General features: G+C 36.4%; 1 protein-coding gene and 4 long non-coding RNA genes across 11 annotated transcripts; 1 reads left to right on the top strand and 4 right to left on the bottom strand.

Annotated features, from left to right (window-relative positions):
• Nucleotides 1–1646: 1646 nt before the first annotated feature.
• On the top strand, nt 1647–7382 carry LOC104806897 (filament-like plant protein 6). Of its 2 annotated transcripts, none has more exons than XM_010531988.2 (7): nt 1647–1975; nt 2822–2929; nt 3067–3391; nt 3473–3743; nt 4225–6207; nt 6342–6402; nt 6735–7382. In XM_010531988.2, exons 2-7 carry the CDS (start codon nt 2828–2830, stop codon nt 7155–7157), a joined length of 3165 nt encoding a protein of 1054 aa, XP_010530290.1. In that variant the 5' UTR covers nt 1647–1975; nt 2822–2827; the 3' UTR covers nt 7158–7382. The 2 variants fall into 2 exon arrangements, with proteins under 2 accessions (XP_010530290.1, XP_010530289.1); XM_010531987.2 differs by having other exon boundaries at nt 3061–3391; nt 6735–7381.
• Nucleotides 7383–9027: 1645 nt separating this feature from the next.
• On the bottom strand, nt 9028–12314 carry LOC104806896. 3 transcript variants are annotated; one of them, XR_002023852.1, is made up of 12 exons: nt 12242–12314; nt 12000–12062; nt 11585–11830; nt 11365–11432; nt 11012–11082; nt 10834–10934; nt 10610–10684; nt 10417–10503; nt 10168–10252; nt 10008–10055; nt 9713–9807; nt 9028–9324 (listed from the first exon to the last, which is right to left on the bottom strand). It is a non-coding gene; the product is annotated as an uncharacterized LOC104806896 (long non-coding RNA). The 3 variants fall into 3 exon arrangements; XR_002023851.1 differs by lacking the exon at nt 12242–12314 and adding an exon at nt 12131–12226 and having other exon boundaries at nt 9028–9327; XR_770676.2 differs by lacking the exons at nt 10417–10503; nt 10610–10684; nt 12242–12314 and adding an exon at nt 12131–12226.
• Nucleotides 12315–12417: 103 nt separating this feature from the next.
• On the bottom strand, nt 12418–13139 carry LOC104806894. Of its 2 annotated transcripts, none has more exons than XR_002023853.1 (3): nt 12771–13139; nt 12575–12681; nt 12418–12469 (listed from the first exon to the last, which is right to left on the bottom strand). It is a non-coding gene; the product is annotated as an uncharacterized LOC104806894 (long non-coding RNA). The 2 variants fall into 2 exon arrangements; XR_770673.1 differs by having other exon boundaries at nt 12989–13139.
• An 84-nt stretch (nt 13140–13223) lies between these two features.
• LOC104806893 lies at nt 13224–14366 on the bottom strand. 2 transcript variants are annotated; one of them, XR_770672.2, is made up of 5 exons: nt 14260–14366; nt 13962–14020; nt 13734–13875; nt 13567–13634; nt 13224–13318 (listed from the first exon to the last, which is right to left on the bottom strand). It is a non-coding gene; the product is annotated as an uncharacterized LOC104806893 (long non-coding RNA). The 2 variants fall into 2 exon arrangements; XR_770671.2 differs by having other exon boundaries at nt 13224–13314.
• A 251-nt stretch (nt 14367–14617) lies between these two features.
• On the bottom strand, nt 14618–16697 carry LOC104806892. Of its 2 annotated transcripts, XR_770670.2 has the most exons (7): nt 15920–16697; nt 15767–15845; nt 15505–15603; nt 15145–15304; nt 14979–15041; nt 14778–14867; nt 14618–14688 (listed from the first exon to the last, which is right to left on the bottom strand). It is a non-coding gene; the product is annotated as an uncharacterized LOC104806892 (long non-coding RNA). The 2 variants fall into 2 exon arrangements; XR_770669.2 differs by having other exon boundaries at nt 15767–16697.
• Between the last annotated feature and the right edge of the window lie 2370 nt (nt 16698–19067).

Below are 19067 nucleotides of genomic sequence, written 5' to 3'. Positions count from 1 at the left end.
AATTATTGTTCAGTCGGTAATGAAAAATATGTATACGATTCTAATACTAAACGTTTTTCATCACGGAAATTATTCTGAACTAATCTCAACCGTTCAAGTGAACGAATCCAACGGCTGAAATGAGATGATGTCCTGAACTTGGACACTGTTGACTTTTTCCACTTCTTATCTTTGACTTTTATCATATTAATGAAAAACTAGAAAATTGTGCCACAAATATATATATATATATATTTTTACTAATTTACAAAATTTCAAGAGTAATTTTTATCCTTTTTCATACAATTTTTTCATTGTAAAGATAGATGTTTGAAGGAAATATTTTTAACCATTTGAAGTAAAAACAAATTTGATAATTTCAATATTTATTCATATTGTCAGACTAAAAATTATAACTAAATTTAATAATATTCATACTTATTTTGTCTAAAACATTATAGCTAAAGACCTGCAGACATATTCAGATGTGAAAAACTAACCATGTTGATTTTTTTTTGTTGATTTACCACGTAATATTTTTTTCAAATAATAAAATTTATACTATATGAATGCAGAATAAAAACTATATACATTTATAATTTTATTGCACATTTTGAGCCATACAGTTGAAGGACAAAAATAGTAAAGATCTTGGGATTTCTTCTCGCTTTTTTACTTGCCAAACTAAAGGTCATTGCTTTTTTAGGCATTTTTGCTTGAGATCTCCTTATCAACGTCTTGTTATTTACACGCACAAATAATTTAATAAAATAATTGTTAAAAATATTATTCATAATTTGTTATTATTATTTCAATAGAGTTTGAACTAAAACTAATTAAACGCACATAATTTTTTTTAATGAAAAAAAAACATTAAAATATGGAATCAAACTAAAACAAACAAATCGGATGTAATTTATTCAAAACAAAAAAAATCTAAATCTATAAATTATGAAAAAGAGATTCGAAGTATTTACAGAATTTATAGTGTATATATACACATATATACGCACACAATGTTGTATAGAGAATACAAATGGAAACAAGAAAGCATCCTAAGTCGAAGACAGACGTAGGTTTCCAATTGTGAGGATAGAATGGGAACGGAGTGGTAGATGGAGAGAGTATCTAACAAAGACAAGGACTCCTGTGTTGTGGGCCCACTTTTTTTTGTCCATTATGCCCCTCCCTCTAACCATTTCATTTCATTTCATTTATTTAATTAGGTTCACAAAAATACATTAAAATGTTTTTTTATTAATTTTTTTTATATGACTGGAACACACCATTCAACAAAACTACTAATTGTTAGTATACCTATAAAGTATATTAATATATTCCAGGATTTATCTCATAGGATACCTAAATTGATCATAATTATATTTATATATCTTAATAAAAGGTTGGGGGAATAAACAAAAAAAATATATATTTTTTTTATAAAAGGTTGCACATTACATGTTTAGTTTTATGGATGATGACGTCATCTAGAAGCTCTCATTGGGTTGAAATTTGAATGAATGTGTCACATCTGCCAAGCACCACAAATTTTGTTATATTTATTTTAATTTTAGATTATTACTTTTTAGTTTTTTTTAAGAAAAAGAGGAGAAGATGCTTTTTCAAGCTTTTTCGCAACGTTTCGGCTTTTGAAGTTTTTTTTCCTTCTAATTTCAATGAGGGCCTTTAAAGTTTTTGTCACATTAACCAGAGACTGAGACCATTTTCACCTCAGTCTCTCTTCGCTTCTCTCTTTTCCTCCGCCACCGCCACCGCCACCGCCACCGCCGCCGACGCTTGCTTTTCCGGCGACATACTTTCTCCGACACGAAGCGTTTAAGCAAATATATAAGAAAAAGTGGAAATCGGTTTCAGCGTCTCCAGATCTCTCCATTGCGTAACATTCAACTCTTGAGTTGGAGAACTTGGCTTCTCTTTCCGATTTCAAGCTCCGTTTATCTTCCGGATTCGATTTCAGAATCTACATTTCCCCGATGTAAGCTTCGGAAGATGCTGTCTCATCTTCTCTCCGTGGTTCCAAATTTTTTTTTTTTGTTAACTGTTGGTTTTCTGGCTTCGATTTTTGTTGTTTACGTGAAAGTAGATTCACTGTTTCTGATGTTCTCGAGTGATTTTGCTTTCTATTTTTCCTTCAATCTCCCTGTCGGTGAGTTTTCCTTCTCTTGCTGATTTTTCCCGTTTTAGTAAGTCACTTTTGCCACTATGCAGCTGAGAACATTTCAGAACAGCTATGCGTTCTTCCCTCATTCTTGACGTTTTCCTCCAATTTTTATGGATGTTATTTAATTAAAGACCTTTGTGCTTGTTTTGCAATCTACAGTTTCTAGGGTTCGGTGATTATCAGATTTGTGGAAATCATGTTTCTTCTGTCTTGTTGCGTGTGTTTCTTGTGTTTTCTTGGATCTGGGTTCCTTCGAAAGTGAAACACTAGCGCGTGACAAGACGTATTTGCATGTATACAATTACCTGTAGAGTGTGATATGTTCTGTACGATGTAGCCACTGTTTGGTTGCTGAGAAAATGTTGGGGTAAAAAAGCGCTCGGATCTGCAACTGTAGTATTGAAGGTTAGGGGTGAAAACACTCGGAACCCATGATTTTTCAATCCAGTTAAAATTACAATGGTTGTTTGGTGAAATGAACTGGTAAATTATCTGGTTTTGTTTCTTGAAGTCTTCATTCCCAGGACACAGAGTTTTGTTAACTGAAACAAAAGTAGTTGTATGTGATGAACACACATTATCTTTGTTCCGTTGAGCGTTTGAGAACCTCTCGTATGCAGCTTTCTCCTGTCTTTACACTCACATTTCCATAATTTGCAGATCGCTATGGACCGCCGGAGTTGGCCTTGGAAGAAAAAGTCATCTGAAAAAGTTGACAAAACAGCTTCTGTGCTAGAAGCTGCTGTTGCTAATTCTCATGTTGACCAGGTATCCTATTGTGCCCATATGCGGTTTGTGTTTTTTGCCTGTTGTTCCCTGGATCTCTTTTGTAATGACGGGAACAGTCTTGCTTTTGTATATTTCGACAAATGATCCTTAGTTTAGTTTGCTTCTGATAGAAGCAGGATAATGTCAAGAAGCCAAAGTTTGTCCAAATTTCTGTGGAGCAGTATACACATCTCACTGGTCTGGAGGAGCAAATGAAGACATATGAGGTTCAAGTCAAGTCTTATGAGGAGCAGGTTAAGGCATATGATGATCAAGTTCAGCAATTTGAAGACCAGGTTCAGACCTATGACGAACAGGTTCAGACATATGAAGAGCAGGTCGAGGGCCTGAATGAGGAGATTAAGGATTTGAATGAAAAGCTTTCTGCTGCAAATACCGAGATTACTGCAAAAGAGGCCTTGGTAAAACAACACTCCAAAGTTGCTGAGGATGCTGTCTCAGGTATAGAGACACATTTCACCCTATTGCTGTTTCTGATGTAAACCGTAATTGATTGTATAATCTTTTGACATTTCATTTCAGGCTGGGAAAAAGCTGAAGCAGAGGCTTTGGCATTAAAGAGCACCCTGGAATCTGTTACGCTCTCAAAGCTCACTGCTGAAGATCGTGCAGCACATCTAGATGGCGCACTAAAAGAGTGTATGAGGCAGATACGGAATTTGAAGGAAGACCATGAACAGAAATTGCAAGATGTTATTTCGACCAAGACCAAGCAAATGGAAAAACTAAGGCTGGACTTTGAAAAGAGAATCTCTGACTTTGAACAGGAGCTGCTAAGATCAGCATCTGATAATAGCATAAAATTATAATTGTATTCAATACAAACTGGACATAAATAAAAGAATATCAAATATAAACATATATACAATTATAATCCACCAATTTAAATACAAACAAACAAGATATAAATTTCTACTTTCACCGTCACACACTTTGTAAAACTGAATCACCTTCTTAAACTTAATATAATTTTCATCTTCAACATCTGTACAAAATTTAATTAGTACATGTAACTAAAATTTACAACATTTAACAAAACAATGACAAGAAATAGAAACAATATAAAACCATATTTATGTAGGTTTCTGAAGGCTCAAAGTAGTTTTGATATCAATGCCTCCACGGAATGGGAAGTTTGTCTGAAAATCCTATCATTTGTTTAGATTTTTTTTGTATGATCATTTGTTTCGTTTATTAGCCGTTGTCATTAAGCGTCACCATTTGATATTTATAAATAACATTTATTTGCACATAAACTTAAGATATGGTTTTGTCGACGCTCTCTCCAGAACTTTACAAGAGCGGTCCAACATGCTGGTCAAAATAAGTGAAGATAAGTCACGGGCTGAGGCTGAGATCGAGCATTTGAAGAGCAATTTAGAATCATGTGAAAGAGAAATAAAATCTCTCAAGTATGAAGTCCATGTAGTTTCCAAAGAGTTGGAAATACGCAATGAAGAGAAGAATATGAGTATTAGATCTGCAGAAGTAGCAAACAAGCAACACATGGAAGGGGTGAAGAAAATAGCTAAGTTGGAAGCAGAGTGCCAGCGACTAAGAGGACTTGTGAGAAAGAAACTGCCTGGACCAGCCGCACTTGCTCAAATGAAGCTAGAGGTTGAGAGCTTAGGCAGGGACAATGGAGATGTCCGGATAAAGAGATCTCCTGTCAAGTCTTCAAGTCCACAACGCATGTCCCCAAGGGGACATTCACCGTCTGGCTCTGACTTTTCTCTTGAAGATCCACAGAAGTTCCAAAAGGAGAACGAGTTTCTAACAGAACGTTTATTGGCAATGGAAGAAGAGACAAAGATGCTGAAAGAAGCTCTTGCAAAGCGCAATAGCGAGTTGCAGGAGTCACGTGATCTCTGTGCTCAAAGCATGAGTAAGCTTCAAAGTTTGGAAACCCAAATCCGACAAATTAGTTCTCAGAGATCCTCTCATGAAGTGTGTCCAAACCAAAATGCAAGCTCAATCTCTGTGTCTGAAGATGGAAATATTGATTCAGGAAGTGGCAGCGAGTATTTGTCAGCAACCCCATCTCAAGCAAAGAAAGAGGAGTTGGCAACACTCGAGAAGGCTGACAGTGTTAATAGTCACATGGAGCTTATGGACGACTTTCTTGAAATGGAGAAGTTAGCATGTTCGCCAAATGACTCCAAGAGAAATGGGTCTATGGATTCCAAAGATTCTTCAACCGAACAACTGTCTGACATGGTGAATTCAAATGCAGAAATGGTGGAGCCTGATGCAAATAAACCAGCAGTGATGGGACTCCGGTCTAAGATATCTAAGGTTCTTGAATCTGTATCTATTGATACTGACCTCAAAAAAATCGTAGCGGATATCAAAAGTATTTTGCAAGAAGTGGAAGATTCCATTGATCAGCACAAGCCTGCTGCTGAGATAGCATTTAACAGGCGGATTCATCCTGAAGAAGGGGAGGTCGATTCGATTTCAGAGATTATCCCATCGGAGGATTGCCAGTCGGAGAAAGAAAGGATACAGAGTGTCAATGAAGACTTGGTAAATGCCCTTTCTCGGATTCATGACTTTGCACTGTTATTAGGCAAAGAGGCCAGGGCGGTTCATGACGCCTCTTTCGACTGCAATGGTTTCGGCGAAAAAGTTGAGGGCCTTACTGCCGCATTCAACAATGTTTTGAATGGTGAGAAAAATCTGGACGACTTTGTTTCTGATCTCTCTAACGTCTTGACCGAAGCAATGGAGCTAAGAATAAACTTTACGGGTTTCACTGGCTCCGAAGAAGAAACTCTGAGCCCAGATTGCATAGACAAGGTTGCGTTACCCGAGAGCAAGGCTGTTGATAAAGATTCATCCAAAGAAATATACCAAAATGGTTGTGTCCACATCAACGATCCCGGGGTTCCTTGCGACGAGAACACCAATTCGTGCAACGTCTCATTGCAGGAGATTGAAGAACTGAAATCAGAAAAAGAAAAGATGGCAATGGATCTTGAACAAGTGAAATCAAAGTTGCAAGAATCCGAGCAGCTTTTAGCCGAGATTAGATCGCAGTTTGCTTCCGCTCAGAGGTCAAACAACTTGGGGGAGACACAACTCAAATGTATGACCGAGTCATACAGATCGCTTGAAGCACGGGCAGCTGATCTAGAGATAGAAGTGAATCAGCTGAAAGAAACAATACAGAAGTTGCACAAGGAGCTTGATGATGAAAGGAGGAGGCACAAAGATGCTGTTGCCAAGTGCCAAGAACTCCAAGAACAGATTCAAATGTAAGAACGAATGAATCAATCTCTGTACTTTGTCTAATACCAGAAGATTATTTAAAAAAAAAATCCAAATACATGTTTTAGTTTCTACTGCTAACTCTTTGATACAAAAACATATCTGTGTTTTTGATTTTCAGGATTGAGCACTCTTCTTCTGCTCCTGTTCCCAACGATGATGATGATATCAAGCCCAAACAGGTAAACTATCTTCATCTCCACATTTTCAGATTTTTCGTACAAATTACATGTTTCACTTCTATTCTCACTCGGTATAACCCCTGATTTCTTGATTCGTGGCTACAAGTTCTTTGATCATTGAAGATACCCACAACATCAAATACTTGACTAAACCTAACTTTCTCCATTGCTCACTGATGCATGCACACACCCACATATGCACGAATACACACACAGATATTGCCAAAACACATACAAACACAACAACCCTTGTATAGATTCAACAACCCATAATGATTCTGAAGGTTGGATTCAAAACGTTACGAACAAAAAACGTTGATGATCTCTTGCAGGAGAGAGAGTTAGCGGCAGCAGCAGAGAAGCTTGCAGAGTGCCAAGAAACCATATTCCTATTGGGGAAGCAACTGAAGTCTCTACGTCCACAGCCCGAACAAATGGGATCTCCACGTAGCCAAAGCAGCCAGAAAAGCGAATACTACTACCACTCGGAAGAAGAACACATCTCAAGCACAGAGACCAGCAAGAACATCATCCAAGATTTGGATCTCGGCGAGACAGACGAGGTTCCTCGGTTCTTGGAATCACCCAAATGCGCTTCCGACATGGAGACCAACCCCGCAATGAGATCACCGGCTGGTTCGAAGCACGTGAATCACGTGCATTCGAGGTCGTCAGGTTCGTCTTCTTCTAGCTCCAACACCCCCACCCCCGAGAAACCCTCTAGAGGATTCAGCAGGTTCTTCTCTACCAAGTGAAAACTGTCTCTCTCCGGCGAGTTTGAAGCTTTTTTTCCTATTGAGAGTTTATGAGCTGGGAAGTGTGTGTGTGTCTAACGAGATGTGTACATGCTGTAATAATCGACACGTGTGGCTTTTGTTCTGTTGACTTTTTATGTAATTCCAATGACCGCAGATAAAGTTTTAAGAAAAAAAAACGTGGTGATCAAACGCCATGTATGTCTGTTTGGAAAAGGAAACGGCGTGATGTTAATGTAATTTCAAAATGAATGTGATATTTGAGGGTACATTAGTAACATTGCTACGGAACTGAGTTTTTATAGAGCCCAAGCCCAATGTAACCAGTGTATCAAAATGAGGCGGACTGAGTTGACATTTTGAAAAATCGTTTGTGAACGAGTTTAACGAGTCAATTCGTCACCGTCGCGAACTCTCGTGAGTCATTTTTCTATTATATAGTTATACAAACCACTTTTGGACGGTCGTTATCATTAATAAAATTTTTCTCTTATATAGTCATACAAATTATATGATTGAAATTTCAAGCAACAATACGATTGTAGTGCGTATTTAATAAAAGGTTTTTGGAAAAATCCCAAAAAAAAAACATTCGGAGCTGACGTGGCTTCAAAATTACCAATGTGTCATGCAATGCCACATCAGTATACACATCAGAAATTAAATGTCACAGAGACCAAAAAATTAAAATGAACCGAAAAACCAAACGGGTTCACTACATCGATTTGCTCATTCTTTCAGAAACTGAGCAAAAAAAGAGGAAAAAAGGTATGTCGTTGAAATTGTTTGTTCTTCTCCAATATTGTCTCTAATCGAAATCCACCGAAAAATTCTAGATTTCACCACCCGAGGTCCTAACCATCTCTCGAATCCGATGCATCAGAGGGCTTCTGAGAGATTCTGAAGGGTGAGTTTTGTCGGCACATGTGTCTGAAAGAGGACAAACTGAGAACAAGTGGAGGAGAATCGGAGAAGACGAAAAGTGGCTCTGATCAGAAGGTTTTCCGGTGAATGATGTACGAATTTTCAGTCCTTATCTGATAGATCTGTGAAAGAGATGGTGGAAGAAGAGTATTTGGATGTTGAGAAATTGAGTTTTTCTATATAAAAGGAAAAATCAGAACTTGAGACAGAAGAAGACGATTGAAGCTTTAGAGTTTTTGGGCTGCAATGGAAAAAAAAAAGCCATCAACTTTAACTATCTGGTTATTGGATGGTTTTGTCGAAATATTCAGTGGAAAGAAATCAAGTCTCCATAAGGGGATTGCAACAAGAGCAAAACCTGGGTTCCTTTTTTCAAGATTGGTGTTTTTATTTTTTTTTAAATCAAATTTTATTAACCAGTTTTGTTTTTGGGTTCATTTCAAACCGTTTTTTTTTTAATTTTCTGGTCTATGTGGCATTTAATTTCTGATGTGTATACTGATGTGGCATTGCAGAAAAAATAATTGCATGCCACATTGGCAATTTTGAAACCACGTCTGCTCCGAGTGATTAATATGACACGATTCAAATAGTATAGGTATTGTTTTAGATAACTTAAAAAGTTTGGTGTTTTTTTTATCAAAATTGAAAATTTTGGTGTTCTTTTGGGATTTTACCAAGATTTTTCTACTATATAGTTATACAAAGCACTTTTGGACCGTCGTATGATATAATGTCTTGTGATGTGTATTATTAATATTAGCCACAAGCAACAAATCTTCCGCTTTAAGATCATTTTGAATATGAGTAAAAAGACATGTATGTATGTACGTACGTATCCGGTGTTGGGTTTGACCATTGCTCGAACGACCCAAAACTTGCAGCAACGACAATTTTGTTTATAAATATTTACAAATTGTTCATAAATTTATGTTAGTCGATTCGGTTCATCTCCATCGGCTTAATTATAATCAACCATTGCGTAGCGTTATAACATATGTAATAACATGAACACCTCGAGCAAAACCATCCCATCACGTCACGAATTCACTGACCATTTATTATCAAATCTCTTTTGCAACCCTACGGAACAGTAAGTAATGAACCACAACATAGAATCTACTGACGATGATTTGGATATGTGAAACGCATATGGTGATGATTTTGATACGAGGTGATTGTCGATGCCACTGACGATGATATGATGCGACAATGCTAGTGATGGTGGTTTGTTGCGATGTTGCTGCTGATATGATGCGATGTTTTTTTTAAGAGAATATGATGCGATGTTGCCAAAGCTTATGATAATGATACGATGTGGATGTCGACGATGATGATTTTGATGATGGTATATTGTGATGATGCTAATGTTATTGCTCGTGTTATTGCTCGTGAGGAGACACGCCGACGATGCTAACGCGATACGATGCTGCCAAGATGCTGATGGTGACGGTGTTGATGTTTATGATGATGTGATGCGGTGCAAATGCAAAACCATGATGATGATGCAAATGCAACCATGATGAATGATGCAAATGCAATGTTGATAATGCAAATGCTAATGATGATGATGAGGATGATGCAAATGCTAACGATGATGAGGATGGTGATGAGTATGAGGATCTACTTACCTCCTTTGGCGTGTCCATGAAGTAAAACACCATTCTTCATCTGTTGAACGTTTGGTGGTCTGAGTTAGAATCTGACGTAGACACCAAGAACGCCGCTGAAACAAAACCCAAAATCGAATTCGTTCAAAGGGACTCACTCCAACGAAATCCCTACTGAGTTTTACATCCGAAATTCCAGAACTGAAATCTATTTGTTTCTTACGACAAGAGAAGACGAAAATTTTCTTAGAACAATTATATGTGATAGAAATCGGAAGACAAAAAATAATTAAAGAGAAAGAAGGAAATTACTAACCAGAAGTCAGCAGTTATGGGAGCCTAATCCTTCCATGGCGAGGCTTCACTGAAGAAGAAAGTCATAAACAAAGTGAATAACCTTTGAAATATGCACCAACACCTAAAGCCAGAGCTACAACATATAAATTATAATGCTCAAATTAAACATTTGTATGTACCTTTGTCTTTGTGTTGTAAGCCCAAATGAGTTTGCAGACTTGTAAAACAATCTTTGGGTTGTATGTACCTATCCTCGGAGGCTCACTGAAAAAGAAAATATGCAAAATCATTAGTCCAAGACTGTTTATGCATTTCATTCAAGATATGAAAAATTACTAAAATATGAAGAAGAAGAAGAAAAAGGACATCTTAGATTGACGACCTAGCCCAGTAAATTCGAGTGTAAAAAGTGTGCTCATAGTTTATACCTTTCTTTGGGTTATAGCCTACGAAGTTGGAGCAATGTATACGCATATCACAAGACTATCCGGTACGCCAATGTGCTTCAACTTGCTCTGTGTATAAACATATATTTAGAACATAAAAATCATAACAATACCAGTTTAACAAGTTATAATTTTACCAAGAGAAACAAAAATTAATGAGAAGCGAAGATTTTACATTCTAGCGTTCGGTGCATCAACATGGTAGATCAGGAGATCTCAATTTCGATGTTAGCCCTTCCAATTTCTTTTCCTATAAGGTGAAAGACAAATGCTTAAATAAGGCATCAATTCATTTCACGTATGGTTAGCATCTTAGGACCATTATTATTCGTAAATTAAAAAACAAACGGGAGATACTCATAACCAAGAAGATTTAGATTTTAAGTGTTCCCTTGATACCTTATTACCACTGTCTTTGAGCTTAGCAGTTCTATCAACTCTCCAATGGTCTCCAGACCATGATCCTGATCCAGTTGAGACGCACAAGCCTTTTATATATCCTGTACAGAGTTTATCGGTAGACTACAAAACTGATCCAAAAACCGATCATGTAAAAGTGGCTGGTATAGGAACTCACCTGATAATATAACTTCCTTAGGCAACTCCACCCGTTCTTATGTTGAATCACTACTTCATGTGATGGGCTGTCTAAGGAAAAAAAATGTATAAACTGCTAATAACTATAGAAATCATTTGAACAGACTATAAAAACCAAATTCATCTGTTTGGAGTTGGTTTCTCCCATGGAGGCAAATTTAAGAAGAAAGATATGTAAAACCATTGACCTCTAAACTATTTATGCACTCATTCCCATAGAAATGAAAAAAAATAGAAAAGAAAAACAACTACTAGGGACAATGCAAAACGATCTAGAGCAAACAATATGCTCAAATTAGACATGTACGCACATGTATATAACAATGTTTATACCTTTCTTTGAAGTTGATATCTAAGCCTTTTTGAGCAAATGTACAATCTTCTATTCCATTTTGTCAAACCTGAAAGAATCAAATAAGTTAGTGGACATAAAATAAATCACAAATGAAATTACATTACAAATCCGGCTAGCCACACCCAAAAGAAGAATGGGTAAGTACCCCTTTTGGACGAGTTAAGTTAATTGCCAGATAATCCATCAAGTTCATCATACCCATGCGGTTCGATACACCATTCGTTTCAGCGCTTGGCCCTTGACAGTCCACATGTCTCATCGAGTGTTTAACATTTTATGAGAAACATACCTCTGAAACAGAAGATTTGTATTTGAAGGGAGAAACATATACGCTAAACCAAATGAAAAGAAATAAATGAATAGATCACATATCTAACAAGTACGACGATGTTTGCTCGAGATTTCTCCTCTAGTCATACTTGACGACACATGTCTTCTGCAATCCTAAAAGCCAAAGCGAGAGATCAGAAAAAAAGAAAGACTCATTTCATGATATAAGAGTAAACTGTTATAATCATAAGATTAAGCCATCAATATTTAGCAAGACAAATGATAATTTTCTAAGAGTGAACAAAACAAACAAGCAGAAAAAATATTTCATTTGATGCCTTACCAATGCATAGAAACCCCAACCCAGTGCAAAAGTTTTGCATTTTGTCTTCCATGGAGAGGCTCACTAAAGGAAAAAGGCACATATAAAATCTTTAGCCTTGAAAACATGTATAACCCAACAAAGCATAGTACCTTTCTATATGGGTTGCAAGCCCAAATGTGTTGGAGAATTGTATGAAAATCTTCTATTCAAATTTTATCATATCTCAGAGGATGATGATTATGATATAACACTGTATGTACCTTTCCATATGGGTTGCAAGCCCAAATATGTCGGAGAATTGTATAAAAATCTTCTGTTATATTTTTATCACCTGAGAGAATGAGAGAATCAGAAATTTATGTTAGAGGACATATAAAAAAAACAAATGCCACTCTGAAACAGCTTCGGCAACACATGAAAGATGGAAGCGTAAGTAACCTCTCTTCAGCCGAAATAATCTTTGGATCATTGCTTGTTCACCTTGCATGCTAAAAATCACAGAGGACAGGTAATTGACAACTTCCATATACATTAGACACATTCAATAATTAATAAAAGAAAGAAACATATGAGCACATCAAATGACCATCTACCTGAGATTGCTCGCTAAACAAACTGGAAGACATGATCAACCAGAATTATCAGCTTAGAGCTTGTTTCTTCAGAAAAACAGTGTCCGCGCTTGGAGAGAGAGAGTAAACTGTTATGATCACAAAATTAGTCCGGAAATATCAATTTATTAAGTAACAATTTTATGAAGAGAAACAAAAATGAATGATAAGATTTTACAATCAAGCAGTGGTGCATTGACATGGTGGATCTAGGGATCTCAATTTTGATATGAGCCCTTCCAATATCTTTTTCTATCAGGTGTAAGACAATTGGTTATATAAGACATCATTTCCTTCCACGTATGAGTAGCAGCTTAGGACCATTATTACTCGCAAAATAAAACGTACATGATACACTTAACCAAGAATATTTATATGCAAGTGTTCACTTGATACCTTTTTGCCGCTGTCCTTGAGGTTCATGGTCTGTCAGCAATGACCCTGATTCTAACATGAAAATTGATGATGGAGAAGGAACAAGAGATGAACACTCTATTGAAGAGAGCATGCCATAGTCCATCTTCGGTTCCATGGTGCAGAGGGAGTGAATCTCCTGTACAGAGTTGACCATTAGATTTCAAAAACTGATGGAAAACCGATCATGTAAAAGTGGTCGGTAACGGAACTAACCTGGCAATGTAAACTCCAAAATGAAGCATTTTCTTTGGAAGTCAGGCAGCTTCGCTTTGTTCTTGCGCTGAATCTCTACTACATTTCATGAGCTGTCTTAGAAGAATAAAGAATGTATAAACTATTAATAGCTACAGAAATGTATTGAACAAACTAAAAAACCAAAGACATCAGTTAGGACCATTAATTACTACACGTCTAAAACCTACGTACTAAATATGAGAAGGAAAAAAAACATAAAAATGAGATAAGAAAAGCAACTACTAGGACAATGCAACACGATCTAGAGCAAACCATTTGCTCAAATTAGACATGTATACACTTGTGTACAACATTGTTTATACCTTTCTTTGAAGTTGATATCTAAGCCTTTTTTAGCAAATGTAAAATCTTCTATTCCATTTTGTGAAACCTGAGAGAATCAGATACGTTAGTGGACATAAACCAAATCACAAATGAAATTACATTACAAATCCGGCTAGCCACACCCAAAAAAAGAATTTGTAATTACCCCTTTTCGAACGAGTTAATTGTCCGATAATCCATCAAGTTCATCATAACCATGTGGTTCGATACACCATACGTTTCAGCGCTTGGCCCTTGACGGTCCACATATCGCATCGAGTGTTTAACATTTTATGAGAAATACACCTCTGAAACAGAAGATTTGTATTTGCAGGGAGAAACATATATGCCAAAACAAATGAAAAGAAATAAATGAATGGATCACATATCTAACCAGTACGTCGATGTTTGCCCGAGATTTCTCCTCTAATCATACTTGACGACACATGTTTTCTGCAATCCGAAAAGCCAAAGCAAGAGATCATAAAAAAAAAGATTGACAACACATGTTTTCTGCAATCCGAAAGGCCAAAGCGAGAGATCAGAAAAAAAAAGAAAGTCTTATTCCATGATATAAGAGTAAACTGTTATAATCATAAGATTAAACCAGTAACATTTAGTCAGACAAGTGATAATTTTCTAAGGAGGAACAAAACAAACAAGCAACAAAAATATTGCATTTGATGTCTTACCAATGCATAAAAATCCCAACGCAGTGCAAAAGTTTTGCATTTTGTCTTCCATGGAGAGGCTCACTGAAGATGGAGAAGGAAGGAGAGATGAACATTCTATTGAAGAGAGCACGTCTAAACTATTTAAGTACACAATCTGAGAGAAGAAAACAAAACTTAAAAAAAAAACAACTACTAAGGACAAATTGTAACCTTTTTTTAGGTTGCAACCTGAGGAGTTGGACCAATTGTATGATCTTCTATGTCATTTTTCTAAACCTTGAGGGAACTAGATAAGTTGGAGGACATAAAACAAACAAAAAATGAAATGACACTACAAAACACACTAGCAATACCCAAAAGAAGAATGTGTAAGTACCTTTTGGCTGAATTCCTGTGCTTGCAATCAACATATCTCGTCACCGGTTTACCATTCTATGAGGAACATACCTATGAAATAGAAGATGTGCATTTACCGGAATATAAAATATATGCCATAACAAATCAAAAGAAACATATGAATACTTCACATTTCAAACCAGTTCGCTAGTTTCTGCCTGAGATTTATGCGTTGATCATACTTGAAGATATATATAAGCCTTTTGTGATCCTGGGAGTTGAAGAGAGAACTGAAATAAAAAAAGAAAAACAAAGTCTTACTCCAAGGAGTAGGAGTAGCAATTTTATGAGAGCAAACACACAAAAAAGAAGGAGAAAAAGTTTTACAATGGATGCCTTACCAATGCATAAACACAGTAGACGTAGTAGAAAAAGTTCCAAACGGGCCATTCCAAATTGTTTTCCTATCAAGTGTAACAACTAACAAACTTGTTATATTCGACATTCATCTCTTACAATGTGTAAGTTGCCTCATATGACCGAAGTCAAGGTCTGAGGATTGCATACCTCATATGATCAAAGTCAAGGCCTGAGGTTTCTGGTCCTACCAGCCATATTTCGAGTACGAATTTGATCATCAAGACACTTTGGTGAGGCGTTTTCTGCTTTGAGTTAGTCAAATAGCTCCACCCTGTGCTTCAACTAAATCTAAGCATTCATGGGTTGCCTAAGAAAATAAAAATGTATACACATTTAATGGAGATAGAAATGTACCACATTGATTAAAGAAAACTACAAAAAAGCAATCCTGCAACTATCGTAGTTTTTTTTGTTGGTAAAAGCAACCCAAAGTAATCTTTATGAAATAAAGATGCGGATGGTGAGTTATTGAGCAGACAAATAAAAGTAAAACAACAAAAAACCTACCACTATTATCCTTCTCCCGATGGAAAAGCTACATGAAGAAATCTTTGCATAGCAAAGATATCGAACACAACTGTCTTATGGTAACACTTGTCTACTCGGCTGTAGAAAACATTGAAGAAAGAAAAGTTACCCAAAGTAAAATTATCATAATGTTATCACACTTCAAAAACAATATGATTGCACAATAATAAACTGGTGCTTACTAAAATACGAATTAGCAAAACATATGGAAAGGGGAGAGAAAGGAACAACCATGACAGACCTGACTAGCCAGTTATAATCTGACGAAGAAAATCGGACAGAAGCCATTTCAAGAACAAAATCAATTTATCCACCCTTTCCTAAGATTTATCTCCATCACACAAGAATCAAGATATAGGCCACATAATCAACTAGAGGTCAGTATGTAAAATACCCAAAAAATTCCAAACGATATAGGTATGGCATGGTGTCTACGGCACAACGACCCAAAGGCTCTTCTGAAGATGGTCTCTCGTCGTTTGAGACGGTGCAGCGAGAGGAAGAATGGTGGATAAATTATATATTATGATGCATGTGCAAATGATGTTATATCTTGTCCTTTGATGTTACATGTTGATGCATATGCAAATATGATGCGATGATATTATGATGCATATGCAATTATGTTATGATGAATATGAAATGACGATGTTATGATGCATATGCAAATGATGATGTTATGATGCGATGATAGTATGAGGAATATGCAATTACGTTATGATGAATACGCAAACGATGATGCGTATGACAATGATTTTGATATGATGTGATGTGTTGTCACACATATGGTGATGGTTTTGCTATATGAGATGTTGTGTTGTTACGAGTTTTGTGATGATTTTGATATGATTTGATGTGTTGTTACGTATATATGGTGGACATTTTCATATGGTGACGATTTTGATTATGAGATGATGTGTTGTGTGATGCTTTTGATATGATTTGATGTGTTGTTACATATGTGGAGATGATTTTGATATGAGATGATGTGTTGTTATGCGTTTTATGGTGACTTTTGATATGTGTTGTTTCATATGGTGATGATTTCGGTATATGAGATGATGTGTTGTTATGTGTATGGTGACAATTCTGATATGATGTGCTGTGATGATGCAGATGTCATGTTAAGGATGCAAATGCAAATGATGATGGTGATGATGCAAATGTCATGTTGATGATAATGCAATGCCATGTTGACGATGCAGATGCTAATGAAGATGATGATGATTACGCAAACGCAACGCTAATGCTGTAAATGCTAAAGATGATGATGATGACGACGATGCAAATGCGAATGATGATGATGAGGTTCTACTTACCTTTTCTGGCGTGTCCATGACGTAAAACACCATTCTTCATACGTTCGTCGTTAGAATAAGACAGAAATTTGTTTTAGAACAATTACGTGTGACTGCAGTGGGAAGAAAAAAACAATTGGAGAGAGAGAAGGAAACTACTAACCAGAAGTCATCAGTTACGGAAGCTTAATCCGTCCATGCGAGGCTTCATGGAAGAAGGAAGTCACAAACAAATTCAAAATTAAACATTGTATGCACCTTTTCTCTTTGCCCAAATGAGTTTGCAGAATTCTGTCATGCCTGAAAGAGATACTTATTCGTTGCATGTCTCCTGTGCAGATTTGATCCTTAGCCTACAAAACCGACGAAAAACCGGTCATGTGAAAGTGGATGATAACGGAACTAACCTGGTAACGTAGATCCTCAGCGAAGCATTGTCTGCTTTGGTTAGTCAGGCAACTCACGCCTTGTTCTTGCAGAAATAGAATATGGACGGGAAAAAGAAAACCCTAAATTTGAAATCTATGGTTTCTCAATCAAGAATCAAGAAGTAGAACGTACAATTGCGACCTTACGGGCGAACTTCCGGTGGAGATGCAACTTGCAAGAAGAAAAGAGAGAACAAGAAGAGAGAGAGAGAGAGAGAGAGAGAGAGCGCGCGAGGGAGAGAGATGAAGAGAGCGAGGGAGAGAGAATAGAGATGAAGAGGGTAAGTAATACAAGGCGAATTATGCTTTTTAAATGGAGAGAATGTCGGTGGATTTGAATATTTTTGAAATCTGTCGAAAAAAATTCTAAAATTGAACAAGCATTGTTAAATGGGCCGAGTAATTGGGCCCAAACTAAAACGCGCATTCAAGCGCTTGACGAGCTAACGGTCGATTTCTGAGTTTGAGAAATTACTCATCTTCGAAGACGGTACAACAACTAGGATCGTACCGAAAGGCAAAAACAGAGATGAAAACATATTTAAATTCTGCTACACGCTCAATTGCCCATTTGCATACATATTTGCATACATATTATTATTATTATTATTATTATTATTATTATTATTATTATTATTATTATTATTATTATTATTATTAAAACACTAACTGATTACTATGGTGCGAATATGTCGACAATCCATTGTCTTATCGGATTGAAAAGACGATATCAGTCTCTTTGTTGATGGATTTCTCAGCTTGTTCAATCCATTGTCTTATCGGATTCGCCATCGATCTAATGAAGAAGAATAAGCTTCTCGAATCAAATCACTGTCTGTCCGATGCTTGATAAGTTACTCCATTGTTATATACCATACTTTGTGCTCGAGATCTTCGTCATTGATCCCCTGATAGTTCTGTATCGTCGAGAATTTGGAGGCGGCGATAACAGCTAATCTTAGTTGTTCCGTCCCTACGTTTAATAATTTCTCTCTTCTCTCGCTTGCGGGTTTCGAGTGTTATTCCATACCATTGTTCAGCATGAGGACATTTTGGTAGGGACTAGAGAAAATGGATATAAGCTGTTCATGACATATATACATATATATGTATGTATGTATGTATGTATATGTTTTGCATAAGAATAATTGTTAAAATTGTACTGCTTTTGAGTTATAATATATAGGGACATAAGACTATTTGGCAGATGAGCCATTTGCAGAGGCTTTACTCTGATAGAGACATGAAGGAAAATTAAAAAGCATCACTCATTTCATATCTTTGTTTCTTAGTTTTTTGTTATGTCCCTAAGCGCAATTTGATGTTACGTGAATGCATGGCATTTTGCATGGTCCATACATTACGTGATTTCACTAATCGACAATAAGATGACACCCACCCAGGACTTATATATAGAAACACTATTTGCGCCTTCTCGTGGGGCTAGTTGCTTTCCTCTATATACAACATAAAATACCAACCATTATTTAAAGCTTCATTTGTGGAACACTGAATCAATCATTACTCAATTAGATATCGTTTGGATAAAGTCGTTTAAACATCCAATCCTTCATTACTCAATCTTCGAGGCTCGTGGCAACATGTACGATTTCGTCGTGTGTTTCTTTCTGTTCGGATTTCATTGTAAAATGCTCATTTCAGCTCACTTTCATTGTAAAATACGCCAAAAAAAAAATTGTCAATATTTAGCTTGACGAATAAATACACCAAATATTTAAAATGTGTAAAAAAAACACACACACACATCAATGGCATCGTTAATTAAGATCGGAACATGAAATTGCTTTCGAATAAA

Source organism: Tarenaya hassleriana, unplaced genomic scaffold (genome assembly GCF_000463585.1).
Source record: "Tarenaya hassleriana unplaced genomic scaffold, ASM46358v1 Cleome12, whole genome shotgun sequence".
NCBI lineage: Eukaryota > Viridiplantae > Streptophyta > Magnoliopsida > Brassicales > Cleomaceae > Tarenaya > Tarenaya hassleriana.
This window is presented reverse-complemented; position numbering and strand designations above follow the sequence as displayed.